Raw genomic sequence first — 21,389 nt, 5'->3', positions numbered from 1 at the left:
CGGGGCTGCTGCCCTGCCAAGCCCTGCTGCAGCCTCTGTGCTGGCTCAGCAAACAAGTTCTCCCACCAGCACTGATCTGGCTGGCTCACAAACAGGTCCCTCTAGACAGACTTGAGATAGATTCTGTTAAACTCTTTAGCTTTCTACATATTGTTGAAAAGGGTGGGATTTCATATCCCATGTCCAAGACAAGCCTTGGCTTCTTTCTCACCTCCTAAGTGGGGCTCAATTCTGACAATCAAAGCATGAGAATGCCATCACAAATAGAAATTACGTAAGCATGGGCTATGACAAGATCAGCAGGGAAAAAAGCAAACATCCCCAAGGTAATTCAAATAATAAGCTAGTGGCAACAAAAAGGAACAGCAGATTTAGTTACAATGACTGATCTGAAGCTCGCAGTGTTATCCCTCAGGGATTTTTGTTCCAGGATATCTTCAATATGTAGCTTCTGCCTAGCTCCTCAAAAATGAGAGAAGCAGCACAGCAATTCTCTCCACTTCCCCCTGCCACCACCTTGAACCACTGTTTTTAATCAGCCTTTCTTTTCTTCTCTGAAGAGGCAGAGATATATTTAAAAGTTGCACCCTACAGACAAAAGTCATTATCTTTTTGCAGCAGCTACCTGTGTATCCTTCCTTAATATTAGACTCACTTTGATTTATGAAAATGTGCTGCAAATAGAGGATTGACACTGCGTGTAGCTAGGATAAGGACAGACAAGTCAAATAATTAATGAGTGCAAGTGACAACTCAGTTCTAAAATGCCTGTTAAATTCCCCTAAGTTACCCTGTGTCTTGAGAAAACACAAAATAAAACCTGGTATCTAGTGAAGAAAAAGAAACTAAACCCCTAGAAAAAATGGTCACAAATAACCAAAGGGGTGATTTTATAATCTAGGGAAATTCAAAGTGAAAGCTTCTATTTCTTTATCATTCTACAATTACATACCTACTGTATTATGAATGACAGTAGATCTTGAACATGGTGAAGGGCAGCAGAACTATACAAGTAATGCAGATTGTTGCTGTAAGTAATGACAGGAGAAATTAAACAAGGATTGGTTGTGCTGCATGAAAGTAGCAATTTCATCTTCCCAGTACACCTACAAGTATGAAAATGCTAACTGAATGTATGATTAAGCATAGCAGCCATGCTTATGTCATATAGAATTAATAAGCCCTAACAATAAAACCAGCAACACATTAACTAAGAAATTCAAGGAAAAAAGATAAACTGAGAATACCTTTGCACCATAAAATGGAAAAGTCTCGATGCATCAAGGTGCCCTGAAGACAGGGAAGAGAAACACAGAAAGCTCATTTTTTCTTTTGAGCAATGATGTGAAAAACGATGCAAGCAATTACACCTTCAGATTCCCAGCTGCAGTGTACCCACTGCCAACAGTTACAAATGAAAACCACACACAACTACAGCTACCACATGCGGATGAAAGCAAAGAGAGAGAAAAATTCCAACGCTATCATTTTCATGTAAAAACTTACTCCTAACACATTTCCCATGTTTTTGTGACATGCCTACAGCAGTTTATGCAAAAACAACCAGGGAATGAGGAACAGAAGACACAGCTGTTGATGTTGCCTCAACACCTTTGATTATAGGATGGTGTTTAACGTTTAAATTCCCATATAGGAAAATAAATGTCTTCTAAACTAATTTAATTGAGATTTTAGTTCTGTGCCTAAGACTTCTTGGCCAACATTATAGCCTGTTGAAGAAATTGGCTTCGCTTTTTGGAATGAAGAATTAAAGGGTGTTAAATTTGTCAGTGTAAGAAATGTATTAAAACATCCCCTGTAAGGATGTGAAACCCATCACCAGCAGAAACTGGGCCAGCATGGGCAAGGAGATGATCAATAGGATGAAAGCAAACGTCCCCCTGGTAATTCAAACACAGCTTGGTTGTAATACCCCAGGAGATTTCAGCCCCTATCTGGCAACTAACAAAGCAATTATTAACTTGGAATCCTTTTCACATATTTACAGGAACTTCCAGCAGCAGAAGCTACTGGAAAGAGAGTTTTCACCTTCCAGAATGTGCTATTTGATGTAACAGCTTAATGCATTTCAACCAATATGCAGAAATATGATATTGAATAGATTCTGAATCCTAAAGCAAAGCCACCCAAACCAAAACAGAATGAGCTTCTTTATAAGCAACAGGAACAAATGTCTGTTATTACTTTAAAATTTTCAGTTTGAATGAATACCAACTGCTTTCAGTGCTTGGGAGAGCTTTTCTTCCATGGTAAAAATTGCCAGAAAAGTCAGAATTTCAAAAGAAAAGTGATGAAGAACACTTTATTGATATCAGTACAATTAGACAATGCAATAAGCACTACACAGCAGTACATGTAGGAAAATATTACTGTTTACTCAAATTTTAGCTTTATCTAACATAGCTATTGAATTAAAGAAAATAATTTCAGTTCTTAAACTCTCTAAAATATTGTACCCTAGAAAAATTAAACCTCACCATCTAAGGAAATAAAATTAGGTTTCTCCAACTAAAAAGCAATTCCATCAAAATGCTCTCTTAACAAAGTAAATTTCTCCTATTCTGCTACTGTGTTCATCTATGTTTTACACAGACCACTTATCTGATATGATTAAATAACTTTTCTATTAAAATATGTTAAAGAATTAATATTATGCATTTAATATCACAAAACATGTCTTGTCAGGGTGTTCAAGTATCTGAGCAGGATAATTCTCCATCTTGGCATGTAGGAAGATTTGGGAAAAGATCCCTCTTTAAAGCAGATGAGCAAGATGACAAAATTAAGTTCCTTCTTTGCTCAGTGTGGCACATTACTCCTAATCAAGGCCAACTATTAAAACTCCCAAGCAGTACAGATGCTGCCACCACAGTCTTTGGAAACCAGGAGTGTGAGGTTACATACATTTACCAGAAGACAACCAAACCCAAGACCCACATGTTTGAGTTTAAACCCCATGGCTTTCAAAAATGACTGTGCTTTAGCTACTTTATATCCAGCTGGATTGATTTTCCAGAGGACAAAACACAGTTCTTGATGTCCACAGTATTGCTACTGACACAAAACAAATAGCAAAAGAAATTAATGTTCTAGCTCTCTGCTAGAGCAGAGATGGAATGTACACTGAGTAAACTCACCCATTGATAAGATGTTTGAATTACATACACATAGCTACAAATAGCTCTGTTCTGGTAATGCCAGTGGAGGCTAGATTGTTATTATCCATAGTACAGAAGCAGCCAGAGATCCTGGTGTGAAGATAACTAACAACTCTGAGAGAACAGATTAATCTCTCTTGGTTAATAAGAAATCATGTTATAGAACTAAAGCAGAAAATAAATAAGAAGCCCTTAAATTAAACCTGAACACCATATATCTGCAGAATCTAGGACGACTCTCATGGGAAGAAAACACTGCACCAAAAAGTAAAAGTCTATTCATCACTCACTGCAAGTACCAAATCATTAAACTGATGTAAGAAAGAAAAGTGGTAAATGAAGCCTTGATGTAGTAGAATACAAAACACACGACATTCATTGATATATCCTATTATTATGCATATAGTTATTAACTCTTGTAGTGCAGAAGAGTCCAGAACTTAGTTTGCCCAACTTATGTGAACTTCTCCCACTCTTCCAGGGTCTAATGAGCAACTACTTCACCAGATTATCAGAAAAAATTTCTCCATCTTCCTTGATCTGTTGTATTTTACATAAAGCCATTGGGGTTTAAAGAATTCAGGAAGAACTTAATTAACAATTTGAAAGGTGCAGATCTCTAGGGGCCATTTTTGCTCATTAATTTAACAACAAAACCTACTTCACTATTAATTAGAACATTTCTAACACAAGTGAAACAGCTTTGTCAGTCCAGGCCATCTTGTTATTATTTTCTTATACACTATGAATATTTAAAAGTGCAAGGAATTTCAGTAACACATATACCAGTACAGACCCTGAAGTAAAAAAATAAATTAGAAATAGACTGAAAAGTTACTTGACCCAAACAAATTTATTGGAAGAGAACTAGGTGCTCTAGAAGGAAAAACACATTATTGCCTGACAGTCAGGACATGAAAACAGAGGCTTTGAGGGACCTTTAAGATATTTTAATTTTTTCAAGAAGGGGTTCTGAAAGAATATTAAATACCACAGCTATGAAGATTAACAGTGGGTATAATATTTGCTTCTGGAGCAAGTCAACCAGTACCAACACCAACTATAACTACAGAGAAGGAATCTCACCACTTTTGGCCAAAAAATCAAGTATTCTAAGCCCCAGCACCAGCCATTCGATCCCTGGCTGAAACAGGACAAGGCAAGCCAGGCTTGCTAAGCTCTTTCCAAATATCAGTCTTGAGGCTGTTGACTGGTCAGAGATCAGCTAGAATCAATCTCCTCTCTGAGGTTTTGCCAGAGGCTTTTACTGGTCTCAAAAACACATTACGGAACTCTTCATGGAAAGAAAAGACACTTTCAAACCCCAGCACTAGTTCCAAGAAGCTGCTTCTCCTTTCTCCATATTTGTTTGCTAAAAACCAATTTATATTTGCTGACTTTGCAAATCCGCAATTATTTGTGATATACATTTATAAGATATGACTTTTTTCTTCATTATGTGCATTTATAATATCTACTGTTAAGAGGAACGTCTGACCTCTCATTAAACTGTTTCAGTCTTCATCTTTGCTGCCATCTGTAGGTAACTTGAGTGGTACAAAGGTAACAGTTCTGTGATCAGGACCTGTGATGAAAGCACAATGGTCTTGTTACCTGTCCCTTCTGATTTTAATGTTCAAATTAGGCAGAAAAAAAAGAAAGATAAAACATACAACAGCTTGTGGCTTTGCCTCTTCTTGCACCTCCAAGTAATCTTGTAACCGAGGTAGTAAACAAAATAAGGAAAATTAAGTTAGAATCACAGAATTATAGAATGGCTTGGGCTGGAAGGGGCCTTAAAGATCTTGTGGTTCCAAGCCCCCTGCCATTGGCAGGGATGCCATTCACTAGATCAGGTTCCTCAGGGCTCCATCCAGCCTGGCCTTGAACACTTCCAGGGATGGCGCATCCACAACTTCTCTGGACAACCTGTTCTGGTGCTTCACCATCTGTCCACTAAGAAAGAGCTTCTTCCTAACATCTCATCTAAAACTGCCCTCTTTCAGTTTAAAACCATTTCTTACTATCTGCCCATATCAAAAGTCCCTCTCCCTCCTTTTTATGAGCCCCCTTAAGGTACTGGCAGGCTGCAATGACGAGTCCCCAGAGCCTTCTCTTCTCCCCGTGGAACAACCCCAGTTGTTGGATCCATGAGGAGGATCCACGCTATTTTACAGCATTATTACACCATGGGATACACCAGAACATCTGTAATTTTGACTGTAAATATGAAATATAAGTCTTGGTGTATGTCTGGTTGTTGAAACTTAGTTTCTTTTCAGTGAGCCATGCAATGTTTTAGCGGAACAGTTATGGTACAGAGAACTTTTCAAAAGAAAAATAAACCAAAAGCAGAGAGGTTGATCATAATTTTAAACCCATTATGACCAGTTTTGAAAATCTGAAATCATACAAGTGAGGTCAGCAATTGAATTATTTGATTTAATGACTGGACAATTTTGATACATAAAAATAGATACTTAGTAATGAACAAGTTTGTACAAACCAGATTTCTTTTGTACAGTACAAAACAATGATGAAGATAAAAAAAGATTTGCTAGGTTACAGGGCAAGACACAGGAACAACAAAACATCATTGAATAAAAGTTTTAAAATTATCAGAGGCTTATTTCATAAATACAGTGCAATGCTTTCATTTAACAAATACAAAATTTACTATTTATCAACATCAGGAAATATATAAAATGTCTTTGAATGACAATCTGATTTAAAAACTGATGCAAATACAATAGCATTTTTAGAATTCTGAGGTAATATTACACATTATCTCAAAAAAAGCTCCAATAAATAAAACTAAACAGAAGGCAAAGTGCAATTCAGTGAAAATGAGAAAAGATAAAGCTTTTATTTTAACAATAGTAGAGAAATAGTTATTAAAAGTGGGCTTAAGCCTTAAAAAAATATTTTGGCTAATTTGCCATGTTTTCAGATAAACTGTATAGCTATTTATTCATAAGCCAACCTTTTATGAATCCAATTCTACAGAGAGAGGAATGGGGGTAGGTGTTTGCTTCCAGGTTTCTTACTTACATCCATATTCAGCTGTTAGAAATTTAACATTGCTTGCAGCTATCTAGTTCATCCAGTGCAACAGGGAAAGCTTAATTTATTTCTTAACACCTGAAATCCAGCAAGTTAAGATTTATTTTAAAATCTCCATTTGGGACATACAATGTAAAAATGCAGAATTTTTCAGCACTGCTTTTAACACTCTTTGTGCTAACCTAGTATAGTTCCAGGCTAAAGTCAATGGAAATTTTATTATTTGTATCAAGAACAGCACAACGAATAAAGTGCCAAATATTCTAAAATATCCTAGTATTTATCTCTGCCTTTAAAATCAGTAAAATCACCAGTAACTTTTCTAGGAGAAAGGAAAAAATAAAATTTACACTTAGTTATTGAAGAATATCCACAACAGCTTTGAAAGCATGAATTAGGCAGATTAATTTGTAAATCTGTTGATTGTATGTAAATAATACAGAGAGAGAAAAGAAGACTAATATAGTATTTGAGAACAGACACTACAAGATATTTATGCATCCATGCCCCAGCAGAAGTCAATGGGGAAAGCTGACAAATTAGATGCCTAAGTGTCTCAAATGATCTGGGCCTTATTCAGCTGAAAGAAAAATCTACAGAACACACAGTAGCTATGCATATTTAAAAATACAATACTGCATGCTCATAAATTCTTTCCATTTAATGAATAAAACCCAGACTTACAATTATTTCAGTATTTTAGAACCATTTCTTCCCCAGCTGCTAATTTACTAACTCAGAGCAGACATACCAAGAACTCTTTTCACGTAGTTTGTGCAGTGAAAAACACAAAACATTGTTTTTAAATGCTGGTCTCCAAGTTAATGAAAGTTGAAATATTTTTCTGCAGTGTTATTGTACTCACTTTTGTCAGAGCTTATTTACGACTTTCAGCAAAGTTGCTGCAAAAAATGATAGCATGATACACTATATCAGTTTTCCATGTGTTGTGGATATAATTCTCTTCCTAAAGCATTTCACCAGATGCGGAATTTATTTTAAATATCTAGTTTTGTTTACTATAATGCTACAGTAGATCTGGCTAGTTTGCTATTAAGAATGAACACACAAGTTCCTTAATACCTGTAGCTTGAACTTGAATCCCCTCAAGCTGAAAAAATACCTTTTAACTCTCTTGTACAGTCAAGTGTAAAAGCTGAATATACAACATCTAAAACCTCTTATTCATAAAAAATAATTTTATAGCAGTAAATGGCACTATCAAAACCCTATTTCTTCACAGACAGTTATTTACATACTTCTTAGACAGCTGGTTTCACTGAGAAGGAAAACCAGAATAATAAAACTACATACATTTTATAAATACTAAAATTCCTATTTGCCTTTGTGAAAAAAATGGCTACATGCTGATGTTATTTTTTTTTCTATTATTAATGTTAATTGAAAACAATCTACCACTGGGATTAACTAAGAGAAATATTCTGTATATTATCTCCCAGTGAGATACCTTGATGTAAAGGAATTATGATTAATGATAAAGTGCTATTAAGAAAAACCTAAAACTTGGGAATTGTCTTAGTTGGGTTTTGTTTTTCAAACAGACGAGCATTTGTACAAAAAAAGCTACTTTCTGTGACAAAGCAAGCAGTAGATGTTTTGCCATTCAAGAAAAAACATACACTTCATATTTAATAAAAAAAATTTAACTAAATGAGATAAAACTGGCACAGTATCAAGAGACATAAAAATGAAAAGCTTAAAGGCACAATCAGAAGAGAGTGAATGCTACATAAAAATGCTGTTCTTGGAGTATTTAATCTTATTCTAGACCAAACCCCTCTGCATTTGAAATGCCAATGATCAGCTTTTGCTTCAGTTCCTTCTTGTTCTTGTAAGGAGGGAGACAAAGCTGGTTGAAGCAGGTATGGGCCACAGGTAACCTAAAATAATTTAAAAAATACCCAACAAAACACATTTAATAATAATGCAATAGAACCGGAACACTGCCAATTGCCTACACATTTTCAGTTAATTATTTTTTAAGTAGGAAATCCTGTAAAAGGAACATTTATCCTAATGGTGGTTCAAGTTCTGTTGAATGCAAGTAACACCACTGCTGGTCATAAGTACCTAAGGTGAACTTGTTTGCCTGCAACTCCCTCCCCCATCTTAATTTTTTTTTCAAGTTGGAAACATTCCCTTCTGGATTATGGAAACTCCAGGTACTACATGACTTCTCTAAACACAAAATCTGGGTATAGTCAGAATCCACAACATGGAAAAGGAAGCTGGGTCCTGCAGTAGGTACAGACACACCTAGAAGAACCACAGTTACGTATCTGTGAGGATACAGAATACAGCCTGGTAGAACACATCTTTACAGACCTAAGTGGGAAGCTCTGAAGAAATGATGAAATGCTGGAAAAACAACAGTTCACAAATTCTGGTCTCAGCTATACCAACACTTTCAGTTCCAAGTTTCTCCTGAGAAAGAGCTTGAATATACGTATTGCAGGTAGGACTAAGGAATGCCTGACTAAAACACTGGAAACTTTATTTCTCCCTAGAATAGCTTAAGTTGATGAACCACAGGTGATAAAAAGCTACAGGAACTCCTTGCCCTTTAAATTCTCAAGTGACTTGGAGGACACACACGGATATAGTCAAGGATACAGACTTCGCCCCTCAAGTAATCTGCTGTAGGAGGAGACAGGAGAAAGACAACAAGCTGAAGCTCAACCTGACATTTGGAAAACACACTGAAAAATGTATTAAATCTGGACACACCTATTTTATTATGTGACTCAAAAGCCCTCTAGATCTCTTTTAATTTAATCCCTCAGTCTTTTGAATGACCCCAACTTGGCCTTTGATCATTGGCAAACACTCTCAAAAGGGGGTGGAACCCCCAAGTCTTGAAACCCAAGCTACTTTCCCCTCCCTGCCCTTTAAATGATCAGCAAAGAGCTGTTAATTGGACTGGAGTCTTGGCTTCAGAAAGTTGAGAAGCTTTTATTAATTTGACAATTTTTATTGCTATTAAATTCTTTGATCCTATTGTGTGAGCAGTATGATGATGGTGTCTACATTCATTTCTGTGCAGGCAGTCTGACAGCAACAATTATCTTGCAAAACACAGACCCTACAGCCGTTTAAAATGCACACTATTTCAAAACACATTTTCTCATTTTTAAGAAAAAGAACAATTTACAGAAGAAACATAAAGAGTGATTCAATGTTGACTGATTTTTCTTCATTTTTCATCTGATCTTCATGTTCCTTTAATGTTACTGGAACCAGTCATTAGCTCATTGAGAAAAGCATTAGAAATACCTCAGTAATGAGATAAATTCAATTTAAAAAAACTCAAAATGTATTATGTTTATGCATTTAGATCAGCTCTTCACAGAAAACCCAGCAAAATTCAGACTTTGAAAAATATAGTTCCATTTAAGTATTTTGATTACTCTAAATGTTTGGGAAATCTAGATAAAGCCAGTAATTACTGCTTCACAGTGAGCTTCAGAGCAGCAAGTTTTTCCATACAGTTTTCAAATCGCTTAAACTTTCTCCAGTCTTAAGAAGAAAAATACTAATAGGAAAGTGTATCCCAAGTAAATTCAACACAAAATAAAACGCTGCCAGAAGCATATGAACTTGGTATGAACAAATTAATCACAATGAAATTGCAAGACTGCTTTGCTCCTGTATCTTCTGAGCACCTTCTGTATCAGCCACTCACCAGAGGCTCTAAAGAATGCTGCACACCCTCACAGCCACACGCTGAAATTCTTATTTAGACCATCAAGACAGAATGCAAGCATTTTCTGCAACTGCAGAGGTTGTGATAAATAATGCCATCAAACGCAACAAATTCAGGAAAATTCACGGTAGTTCAAGGTATATTTTCATTAGGTCAGCTGCCATGTTAGGAATGATTAAATACATAATTTATTTGAATTGAAAACATGTAAATAATCACTATAAATAATTACTGTCCTCAAATGTAAACATTGACTGGAAAAACAACTTTTAAATCTATGCAATCAATAAATGGGTATACTTGAAGGCAAACTAAAGGAGTCCATGCAGTTTCTTCCTTGCACTGCTTTACCAAAATCTGAATATCGATCTAATACCGATATCCAACTGAGACGGACAAAAACTCTCTAACAGTTTAGAGTTAGAAAGTGTATGTTTATTTGGCGCCAGGCACTGCGTGGGATAGCTCCCTAAGATGCAGGGCCCTGATCCAAGCAAACACAATACCTTTTATTTCCAAACATTATGAATATCCAAAATACAAATGCATATTCATAACATTAACACCTCCCATTCTCCGCTTTGTATGGAAATGAGCTTACATGTCATTAAGCGTTCGTAGTGTGTGCTCTGAATTGAGTCAGTGGTCTTGAATTAGGTCAGTGGTCTTAAAAAGATGAAGTAACTCATCTTCCTCAGTTTGACCTTTTCGCCTCTCTGAACTTTAACAATCCTAGTTACTTTAGTGACCTCTAAGTTTCCTCCTGTGTGACTTTTGAACAGGTTCCCACCAAGGGAGGAAATTGGCAACTTACCAATGTTTCTATTCCTCGTTCTAAGCACAGCTAAGCAAACATATAAATGACAGGTCATCAGTTATTTGGTAATCAGTTACTAACATCTTAAACCCATTTCAGGTCCAGCTCTCTTAACTCTTAGCTGGGCCCAAATTCCATCCTATTCTAACTAATTTCAACACAGCTAGACTGTAACCAAAATCTTTATGTTTCTTCTAAATCTATGTTTCAGCACATTAGTTTACTCTTCTTTAAAAAGACATTCAAGAGCAATAAGGACTCTTGGGAAACAGGTTAATGAAAAAAAATTTAAAAATCCAAAACATTACTTACCAATTAGTGGATGTTTCACTCTTTGAAATCTTGAAATTCAGATCAGCCATTCCTCCCACAGGTACTCTATCACTTCCTGTAGCAAAATGTAGCAGCTTCTTTTGAAGGTCTAGAGAAAATCCAAGTACTACATCCCAGAAGTATCTATGCTCAGGGCAGAGGGAGAAGAAAATGTTGAAAGATGCAACATAGTAAAAAAATAGTGTGAAGATGATAATAAAACCACAAGTTCTACATGATAAATATCACCTACCAATAATTTAATTAATATATAGGACATCAGTAGTACCCCAATATACAAGGTTAAATTCCCAACAAATTGACAAGTACAATGTTTTATTAATTTTGGAATGATGTCTTGCCAAAAGATGCCTCAAGCCACTTATCTATAAAAATATAAATGCCTTCTACTCACTAATATAAATGTCCTTAGTATCAAAGAGAATTGGGCAAAAAAGTATTTTTAGAAGATTGGATAATAAAAATACTGAGATTTCATATGCAGGATTTGGAGCTTTTCTTTTCAAACTACTCTACTTCAATGTGCTCATAATCTTTTAAGGATATTCAGTAAACACATACCATTAAGGATCTAATTCTTCCTACTTATGATAATTTAGTAGTGTCCTTGTGTTACTTGGAAATAGGTTTCTAAAACTTCAGTCATTCTCAGATTACCCTTGAAGAGATTACTGTTGGAAGTCTAACATTCCATGATGTTTTAAACTCGGTAATTAGAATAAAAACCCAGGCCTACCGTATAGTAAGATCAGTTTTTTGGTAGCCCTCATACTGGGTACTTCGCTGTAAAGCAGACATATCCAGTTCAGGACTGCCACAGACAAGTATTTCAACCTCCTCTGGACGAAGTAGCTGCCATAAATCAAGGAAAAAAAGTTTAATTTTTTTAAAAAGATGAGAAATTATGCTACTAGATTAAGATTACATTTTTATTTTGTCATTATAGAAAAATTAACAGAATATCATTCATTTTAAGTCTCTAACTTGGATACACACTGATTATAGAAAGATTAATCCCTCAGCACTTTGAAGAATCTCTTACTGCTGTATATAGTAGAAAGCTTAATTACAGGATAACACAATATTTCAGCATATTTTGCTCTTCACTTCTTCATCATTCTTACAATTATTACACTGACTTGCCTGTCATCTGATCAGACTACAAATGGGTCGGGAAGAAAATTAAGTTTGTACATCTGGAATCCAGAGGGAGGGTCTTGATGTCAATTTTGATTTCAACTTCCACTTCATTGACAAGTCCTAGTGTGGGTAGCTGAGCAGCAGAGGCTGACAGGACTTGACTCTTAGTTGTACACACTGCTGTGCAAAGTGAATCCTTATAACAATAAACCATGTTTAATACCCACTAAACTTACACCTGCAGAACCTACTTATTCATTTACTACCCCTTCATCAAGCTGCATGGACGCATGTCATGGCATTTCAATGGAATCTCACTGTCCTTCTAGAACCTTCCCTGTGGTTGGGCAAAACTTGCTTTGCTGCCAGGTGTCACTGGAATTTAGAAAATACCAGGCAAATTGAAACTGCCTCTTCTTTCTCAGTGCAGAAGGGATGCTGTAAATTACAAAATCATTCCAACAGCCAAACAGGACTGAAAGTAGAAGAATGTTTAATCTCAGCTTTACTGAGTGTTCTTCCTGCAAAAAGCAATAGATGTTTTCAGAGGAGTCACTCAGGAGCCCTCAGACACAGTTGTTTTGCAGTTCCTAAATGTAGGGAATACAAAGAAACCTTGTAAACATTCACAGGAGAGCCTGTGAAGTGTCTGTGAATACATAGTAATAAACCTGTCTTCTGGAGCTTTATCTCTTTGCAATGAAACACTACAGAGAGCAGTTGATTACCTGATTCATTTCTTCTACTTATGTTGGACTAATCAAGTCTGTTGATCAATCAAGACTCTTTCCAAGTCTTAAAATCATCCAGAGCAATTTGTTTTAGTTTAGTTAAGTCATTGTCAAATACTTGAAATAGAAGTGAAGAGTTATGTTTCACTTTACTCTTACCAGTAATGCATATGAAGCACAGACACTATGAAATCCATAATAGAAAGCTGCAAATTGTTTGTAGATTGATTTATTGAGAAGAAAATCAACATAGAGCTGCACATATTCTAAAAAAAAAAAAAATAAAATTGTTACACGATAATAATTTTAATCAATCACCTGTTCTGGCTTCCAAAATTGTAGTGAAATTATGAAAAATGAATGCATTTAATTTTAGATACCATTAAATTGGTAGGCATACCAGAAAGAACTACAGCCATTTCATTTTCACACTTCATTAATGAAAACCTAGGCTTATAGAAAGGAGAAAAAGGACAAACTTAAATCTGCAAAGTATGTGTAGTTAATATACACTGAAATACCTTTCCTATTCCGATTTGTGACTGGAATTTTATCTCCATTTGGCTTTAAGTTGTAAGATTTTATAACACCAAATTCTTCCTGAAAAACCTACAGAAAAAGAGGAGTCAAGGTCAGCACTGGAAAATGAACTCCTACACTTACAAACAACAAAGCTTGTATGAAGTCATGTATTTCTCTCTTCAGCAAATGCTGCAATTCTGAGAGTTGTGAGGTTTTTACAAGTTAAATATTATAATTTTCAACACATTGCTCAGAAAATTAGTATTCAAAGAATATCAACCCTGTTTCATAGTGGCACGTCAAACTGACCTGCAGTCTCTGGAGCCATGGAGTTTTTCATACAAAAGAACAGTATAGGAACAGCAAATACAATTAAGAAGGTATTTGTTCTGATGTAGTTCACCTAGGAGCAAAGTACCACCAATATGAAATTTCATTAACTAGTATGTGTGTTCTGAAATGAAGAGTAACTGAAAAAGGCTTCCTTAACTGAAATAGCAGTTACAACACAGAGGTCAGGCAAAACTGTAAAAACAGGCTACTGCTGAAGTGAGATTTCCTGGACAAAATGCATAAAATAACCAAGTAAGCTTTGACTATCTTCTGCATTAGACAGAAAAGGGATTGTCTTGCAGCCAGATGAATTTCACAAGCCTGCTCATTGATTGCAAGGTGGTGGTGTCAAGGAGAGCAAAGAGCTGGAAATGCACCAGCAGCTGGCCAAGTGACCCTGGCCGTGAGCACTGGGATCCACCCATGCTGCCAGGGAACAACAGCTCAGAGTCTCATCGCGGAGCCAGAGATCCTGGGCAGCGCTGCCCCTGGAGCAAGCTCTGATCTCCGTGCAGTTATATTCCAAACCACCAGCAATCACACAGCAATGAGCCACTCCACTGCCATTTTAACACTGGGAAAAATCACGGAATGAGGTTGAGAAGCACTTATGGTTGGTGCACTTAATGACCTGAAAGGTTGAGTAAAAATCCTCTTCGACATTGCCTTCATAGGATAGAAGTTCACTTAGTCCATGCGCCAATTCCTGCAATAAAAAAAAAAAAACTTGTTAGTAAATCTAAAAAACTAAGTGATGCACTTCGCAAACACGTGCCAGAAGCATTGTTTTATACAGAAAGTATCTTGGAAAAAGCTGTACATTTAAACTGCATGCTATGCTAGAAAACATTGAGATTTTCTGTTTTCAGCAGAAGAAAAGGAGACTTTATCAGCCTGTGCTGAAAAAAAAGCTGTTTTCAAATAGTTCATAACTCAAGCATTAAATATAAATAAATCAGGTTTTATATCAATAATTTCTTCTCTTAAAAAATGTAATACTTACAGGCATAATCTGAAACAGGTCATCTAATGTGACACCACAGATGCCTACAAGTGTGTTATGATCACAGGGAACAATGGGAGGACTCAATAATTTCTTGTAACAGCAAGGTGGGAAACGAATATCCAAGGTGATGCTGTTATATACAGCAAGTCCCATAAGCTATATATGTCAAATGTTAAGGGCAAATCTGACACATCCTTATTATAGTTAGTATTTTTGCAGCTTGGAAAAAATATTCTAAGAGTCATGCTCCACAAAGAGAAGGAATGGAAATTATTTAATTTTTTCTGGACTGACAATTTTAAATGCAGTTTTGCATTACGGTTAAGCAGTGGTTAACATGGTTCAAATGATGCACATTGACAGAATGCTTCAGAATCTTCTTCATAATAGTCTATACAAGAATATCTACAATAATTTTTTCCAAAGTATTGTTATAAAAACAGAGAAAGATAAATATGTATTTTTTTAGTGAGAGCTCAAAAAAGCACTATTTCTTTTAAGTAAATATAAAAGCATTAAGAAAAACCTGCACTGGTACTACAGCTCATCCATTAGCACATTTAAGTGGAACCCATGAAACAAATTTGAAACTATCCCAATTCAACTTCTCACAAGAATAGAATAGTTCTGTTAGAAGAGACTTACAACCATCATCTGATCCAACTGCAATCAGTAAAGGGACACTACTTCCTCACCTCAGTGGAGTTATAAGCATATACTACCATAAATCATTTGTCTTAGGTTTTCATATACAGGCACAATAGAAAACCTAGAAAATAAACTTGTGCTAAAAATAGCATGTGGCTTCCATTTTGTAATAAAATAGGCAAAAGCCACATACTGCTCAATGGGGACTTAAATTAAGTATTATTTCACACAGGCACATTAATGTTTACTGAAAGAAACTGAAGAGGCTTAAGTACATAAAAAATTACAACTTATACACAAAGAAGTTGCATGTTTAACGTCGATTTAGCATTTTCTGACTGTGAAATGTATCACATACCCACACACCACCATTTTCTTCCTACTTTTAGTTCTTGCTTGAACAATATTCAAAAAAATACATTTTAAATGGAACACAGGAGTATATACAACCTTTGAAGGAGCTCTAGCCAGTGCCTTATTTCCTCCCCACACCAGCTCATCGAATGGCTGTCGTTTGGAACGTTCTAGCGGACAGAAAAGGATACGGCTCCAACCAGACGGTGGAACATGCCTGCACAACGGCAACGTGGCCCTTAAAAAGCCTGAGCTTTGTAAGAAGTCGTACAAAGCCTCACCTTTCTTACCCATGCACCCTTAGAAGTGCTCCTCAGAGTGCCCACATCTCCATGCTTGTTCCCAGGACCCTGCTCCCACCACGGCAGGAGTCTGCAGGAAGATGCTTGGGAGGGAGCACCAAGGGCAGTGCCAAGCCTGAAGCAAGCAAGTGGGCTCAAGCCCACCAGCCCTGCTGGGTGCTGGTGCAACACATTCTTCAGGGCCTCCAGTTGTGGATATTCTCCACTGTCTGTACAATCTGTTTCTTCATTGCACTCCAGCATCTGTACTGCCATAAACATTAACTGTCTAACCAAAAATTTACTTACTGTAATGTAAACCCACTTATTTCCTCCTTTCTTCCTAGGTCAGTAGCAGATGACAATCCCTAAAAATGCTGGCATGAATCCCATGATACAAATACTGTAAGCTTTACCTTCTTGGAACAGAAAACTGTAAATGGTTTATGTTATACACACACTACCAGCAAAGGGATATGTTTCATATTTTCTATCAAAAAATTATACCAGAAAAGTTAAAAAAGCCCCAAACCACATGTACCCTAAAAAAGCCACTCATGGGTCTAAATGACAAGCTAGATCCTACTCAAATCATGAGTATAGACGAGTTTGACTGCTATTTGTGTCAGATACAGAACATTCTGTTTTAAAGAGTGGCAGAAAGTAAAATCCTACATAATGAAAGCAGATAACAGCTCTGAAATGCCTAGGAAGTATTGCTCAGAGAAGCAAGACACACTCCACACAAGCGTGCCTCTAATGCAGAAGTAATTGGGATAAAACGTGATGGACTGTTTCAGTTTGTTGGGATTGAATGGGCCAAGTTTATTATTGCTGCCATGGTCTGTACAAACCAAAGCAAGGAATACTTCTAAGCACATCTTGCATGCAACAGCTCACTGCATCCCTGTTTGAAGATAAAGTTGGTGAAAAATATTTAAATGAAAAAAAATAAAGTCCTTTTGATATAAAAAAACAAAGACTGAAAATCCAACTTGTTTCAGGGACATCTAGTTCTTATGACAAATTACAGACAAAGAACTGCCTTCATGATTTTCCCCCCACTCTCCTGAGCAATTTATCTTTTGAATTCCAGCTCAAAAAGGTGCTCATCACAAAAGGTTTGGACACTGCCATTACCAGAAACAACAGAACAGCTGCATGTAAGGCAGAGCAAGGTTCACACACTAAAAGATTATAGGGATGCTGGAGCAAAGTAGGTTTTGAATCCCATTTATTAATTGTCCACACCAAGATAAAGAAAGCATTGCAAAACACACAAGCAGGCGCTGAGTTAATTAAGAATTTTTAAATTCCACAGCTAAATCTGAAGAATCAGTTAACCTGGAAAGGGCAAGAACAGTGACATTTTCCCTTCCAAGCTTCTGACATGTTATTTGCATCTTCAACATTAAAGACAGCAGAGGATACAGTCCCTTTCCAAGGGACAAGAATATTTCTGAACTCCTCCCACACTTGGCTGATAGTCGTAACAATGAAAGAATTTACACTTTAAAGTAAGGAAGCCTGCCAGAGATAGTGAAAAAATATATTACTCTGAATGTTTCCAAACTCATCAGTTACCAAGCTCTGCTGACAGCATTTTTACTAACAGAACTGTCAAACTTACAGAACGCTTTCTGCAGGGTAAATTGTTTCCTATTAAGGTTGCTATCACCAACGTCATGTCTTGACACAGACCCCTTTTTACTACAAAAAGGGTACAGGCAAATAACAATCTCAGCAGATACGATGACATATTTATGACTTAAAATTCTGTACCTTTAGAAGTAGTCCTATAAACAACAAAGGACCATGATTTTAAGGCACATGAACACTTCCAGGCAAAGACAGGCAAGCTCTTGCATTCTACCAATGACTTTCAGGTGTTATGCTCAAGTCCCTGGAAATCAATTTAAAAGCCATCCTGGTCACACTTCAACCCACTAAGTCATCAGTAATGTATCCACGCCCAAAGGAAAGCTCATTAGAGTGGTGAATAAAACTCACCCAGATCCATCTACATCACTGTAACACAAGTGGATGGAACTGCTTGTTTATGACTGCTCATTCATGTCTTACAATCTCCTACTTAACCAGAAAGTCTTATTTTTTTTTCCCTTGGGCATGACATGTCATTACAGGCTCACAGGTCCTGGTAACAGCAGAGGGAGGCTTTTTCATTCAGGCTCACACCTGCCTATACTGTCTCTGCTCCTAACTGAAAGACCTTTCTTTCCTGAGATTATTTCAGACCCCTTTAAGAATACTGGCCACACAGATACCACAAACAGACAATATGATGACAACGATTCAAGTAAAAGCTAACCTCTACCTATCCTAATCACAGAAACAGTACCAGAACTTGCAGGCACTCTCAGTGCAACTATCAGCACCAAAAAAACCCCATGGATATATGGGAGACCAAGGTCAGCAGTTTGCCAGAACTGACCAAAGTAACAGTGTCCAGCTGCAGCTACTTACAAAAACCAGGAAAACTCCCTAAACTAGCAATATGAAGACAACTGAGGGCAGAAAGAGAAAATGCAGCATGTGAAGAAATAGTGAAGGATGGTAGATGATAAACCAATACATTTGGCCTTATCTCCACTTGAATATTTGCTAAACCATTGTGCTGGTTTAGGCTGAGATAATTTCCTTCGTAGCTGATAGCTAGTACAAGGCTATGTTTTGGATTTGTGCTGAAAACAGTATTTATAATGCAAAGACTTTTCTATTACTGCTGAGCAGTGCTTACACAAGAGTCTGAACAAATTTGCACATTGTACTTAAGAATATTTATGAGGACTCACCATAATCTGGGTGAAAAATCTGCCGAATCAGAAGAAGAAACCATTCTTTTGTCAGGCCACCCATATCAAGACCAGCTTCTCCTACAAATGTGACTTTTAACTTCTTTTTCAGATCTGCCTTCTTCCTTGCTAGCTATTGTGAAATAGGTAGGGAAGAAGAAAAAGGAGATTTAACATATTGTCACTACTTCTAGCCATGGAGAACACACCTCAGCCTCTATTCTACTGCTCTTGCTTTGCCTAAACTATTAATTTGCATAGTTTTCTACTAATAGGTCAAAACTATATTAAAACAATGACTGAATTGCCGAAGCAAGACAATTATGACTACTTGACACCATCAACTACTTTGCACATGGTGTCACTCTCTGGGCTTGAAAAGAAGTTAGGTGGTGTACAAATAGACTTAACAAGCAATTAGATGCAATGAATTGAGTCTGTCTGGAATATTTCAGACCTGTATAATTTTTTACCTTTTACAGAAGATGTGCTACCAGGAAGAAATGACAAATTTAAAAAGTAATTAGACATAATTTGGAAATATTTAGAAATAAGGGAATAAGATAAACTTTCAATATTTGGACACCATTTGGTTCTGTGTAAGATTCCTGCCAGCAAGTATCAGCTGCTTTATAAAACTGTTTTTCAGACAATGGTGACAAGCTCTTTTCATTGCTTTTTCCTAAGAGACAGCATTTCACCACAAAAAACCTGCAAATAATTAGATTACAGCCTTTTACAATTAGCAGTGATCTTTCAGACTGAGTCCCCATACAAGTTTTCTTTAAAACATTAATTACTGTCCAGCTCCAGAGCAAATGTTTAAACCAGTCAAGAGTACGCTTGTGATAAAATAATCTCCGTGTTGCTAGCAGCTCAAGTAAATTCCTATTACACAAATTTTGTAACTATAGGTATTGGTGTTACTTGAAACAAGCTATTTATTATCTGAAGTGATTTTTCTTTGCAAATTATTTTTTAAAATTTGAAATAAAAGTAAGACATCTTCCCTCTCCACATGCCATTCCCCATAATTTTGAGAATATGAATCTATAATATGTTCTTACTCATCTCTGAGATGGGTAGAAGAAAGCACCAGAAACAAACAGGAGAATATTTTGACTATAAAAACTTCTGAAATTGCTCTTGGTTATTTTAGTGTGGTAAAAAGCCTACAATGCCTGAGAGAAAGCAATACTACCAATCATATTTCTTCATAGGAGAAAAGGCCAAAATAGACGGGTTTTAAAATAGGAGAATAAAGCTTAAACTTATATTTTCTGACATGAGTAATCATAATTTGTGTGATGTTGTTTTCACTACCTGGACTTATTCTTCAGTATTATCAGGCTGTTCTCAATGTTGAGAAAGAGACAGAACTAAATTTCATTTAATAATGTTAATGAGCAAGGTTCAGTGGATACTGAACAATTGCCTAGTTTAATGGAAACACCTGTTTTATTTCTAAAAAAGGAAAAATTACATTCAAGAATGTGACAAATTAGTTAAAATCAAGTTAAGAATTTAAGAAAAGAAAGCCTAAAATTACTCTTACAGGATAGAGAAGGAAAAGAATAAAAAATTCCAAGAACTAGAACAGAACAACCTCATTAGTGATTAGTCACATCCTATTCATGCTACTTCATGGACTCAAGTCCTACATAATCTGATAATTGTGCACTGTATTTTTAACACAAAAATTACTAACACAAATACAGACCATGTGCAGAGTATGCATATTTGTTATGGGCTTAGCTATGGAGCAGTATGAGCATAGGAAACGAATTTCAAAATGTCTAGCCCAATCTGTCCTGCAGCACTGCAATTTTGACAGTAGTGAAGTTCTTTTTATTTAGTATTATGTAGTGGTATTCCCAATCTCTTAGTGAAAAAGATTTAAATATGACTTACTGAATTGAAATCTAAGTTCAATAGCTACTCTGCAGCAACACACAGTTTAATTATATTTTTTTGTTACCTCATCAAGTGAATCACTGACAAGGTGTGTCCTCCTCACTTTCACATTTAGGAATAACATATTCATGTCAGGCTTCTGTCTTCGAGAGACTTTATCCACAAGGCTTTGCTATTTGAATGAGAAGGAAACATTACACATGCAGTATCTTAATTTCAAAAAAAGGTGTCACACTTGTTAACTGTAAAAACTTCTCAGTATTGTGCATTAAAGACATTTCCCTAACATTGTAACTGCTTCAGTATCTTCTAGGAGATGGAGAGAAATTCCTTTCCTACTGCAGATACCATTTACACTATGTTTGAACTAACTTACTGGGAGGTTTAACAAGAAGGTGGCAATTGTGCAACAATTTTTTTTACTTCCCAAATTGTTAAAAATATACCTATAAGATTCTAGAAAGTGGCTTGTGCTTTAATTAGCTCTTCACAAGGCATATCCAGCAAGACTGGAATGCACAGGTGGGGGTG

The 21,389-nt window shown here is 36.3% G+C and overlaps 1 protein-coding gene across 1 annotated transcript in view; it reads right to left on the bottom strand.

The window, feature by feature from the left end:
* Positions 1–5,600: 5,600 nt before the first annotated feature.
* HECTD2 (HECT domain E3 ubiquitin protein ligase 2) overlaps positions 5,601–21,389 on the bottom strand; it is a gene marked incomplete at its 5' end in the record, with an annotated part of 31,092 nt that continues 15,303 nt past the window's right edge. The window contains 11 exons of the mRNA XM_017725858.1: positions 5,601–8,143; positions 11,096–11,239; positions 11,853–11,968; positions 13,147–13,253; positions 13,509–13,596; positions 14,474–14,548; positions 14,846–15,004; positions 16,042–16,067; positions 17,551–17,658; positions 18,945–19,077; positions 20,923–21,030. Coding sequence (XP_017581347.1) covers positions 8,023–8,143; positions 11,096–11,239; positions 11,853–11,968; positions 13,147–13,253; positions 13,509–13,596; positions 14,474–14,548; positions 14,846–15,004; positions 16,042–16,067; positions 17,551–17,658; positions 18,945–19,077; positions 20,923–21,030 — 1,185 coding nt within the window. The remainder of the gene's footprint in view (positions 8,144–11,095; positions 11,240–11,852; positions 11,969–13,146; positions 13,254–13,508; positions 13,597–14,473; positions 14,549–14,845; positions 15,005–16,041; positions 16,068–17,550; positions 17,659–18,944; positions 19,078–20,922; positions 21,031–21,389) is intronic.

Source organism: Corvus brachyrhynchos, unplaced genomic scaffold, assembly GCF_000691975.1.
Source record: "Corvus brachyrhynchos isolate BGI_N302 unplaced genomic scaffold, ASM69197v1 scaffold61, whole genome shotgun sequence".
NCBI lineage: Eukaryota > Metazoa > Chordata > Aves > Passeriformes > Corvidae > Corvus > Corvus brachyrhynchos.
The sequence above is the reverse complement of the archived record's forward strand: the minus strand, read 5'-3'. Positions and strand labels throughout refer to the sequence as shown.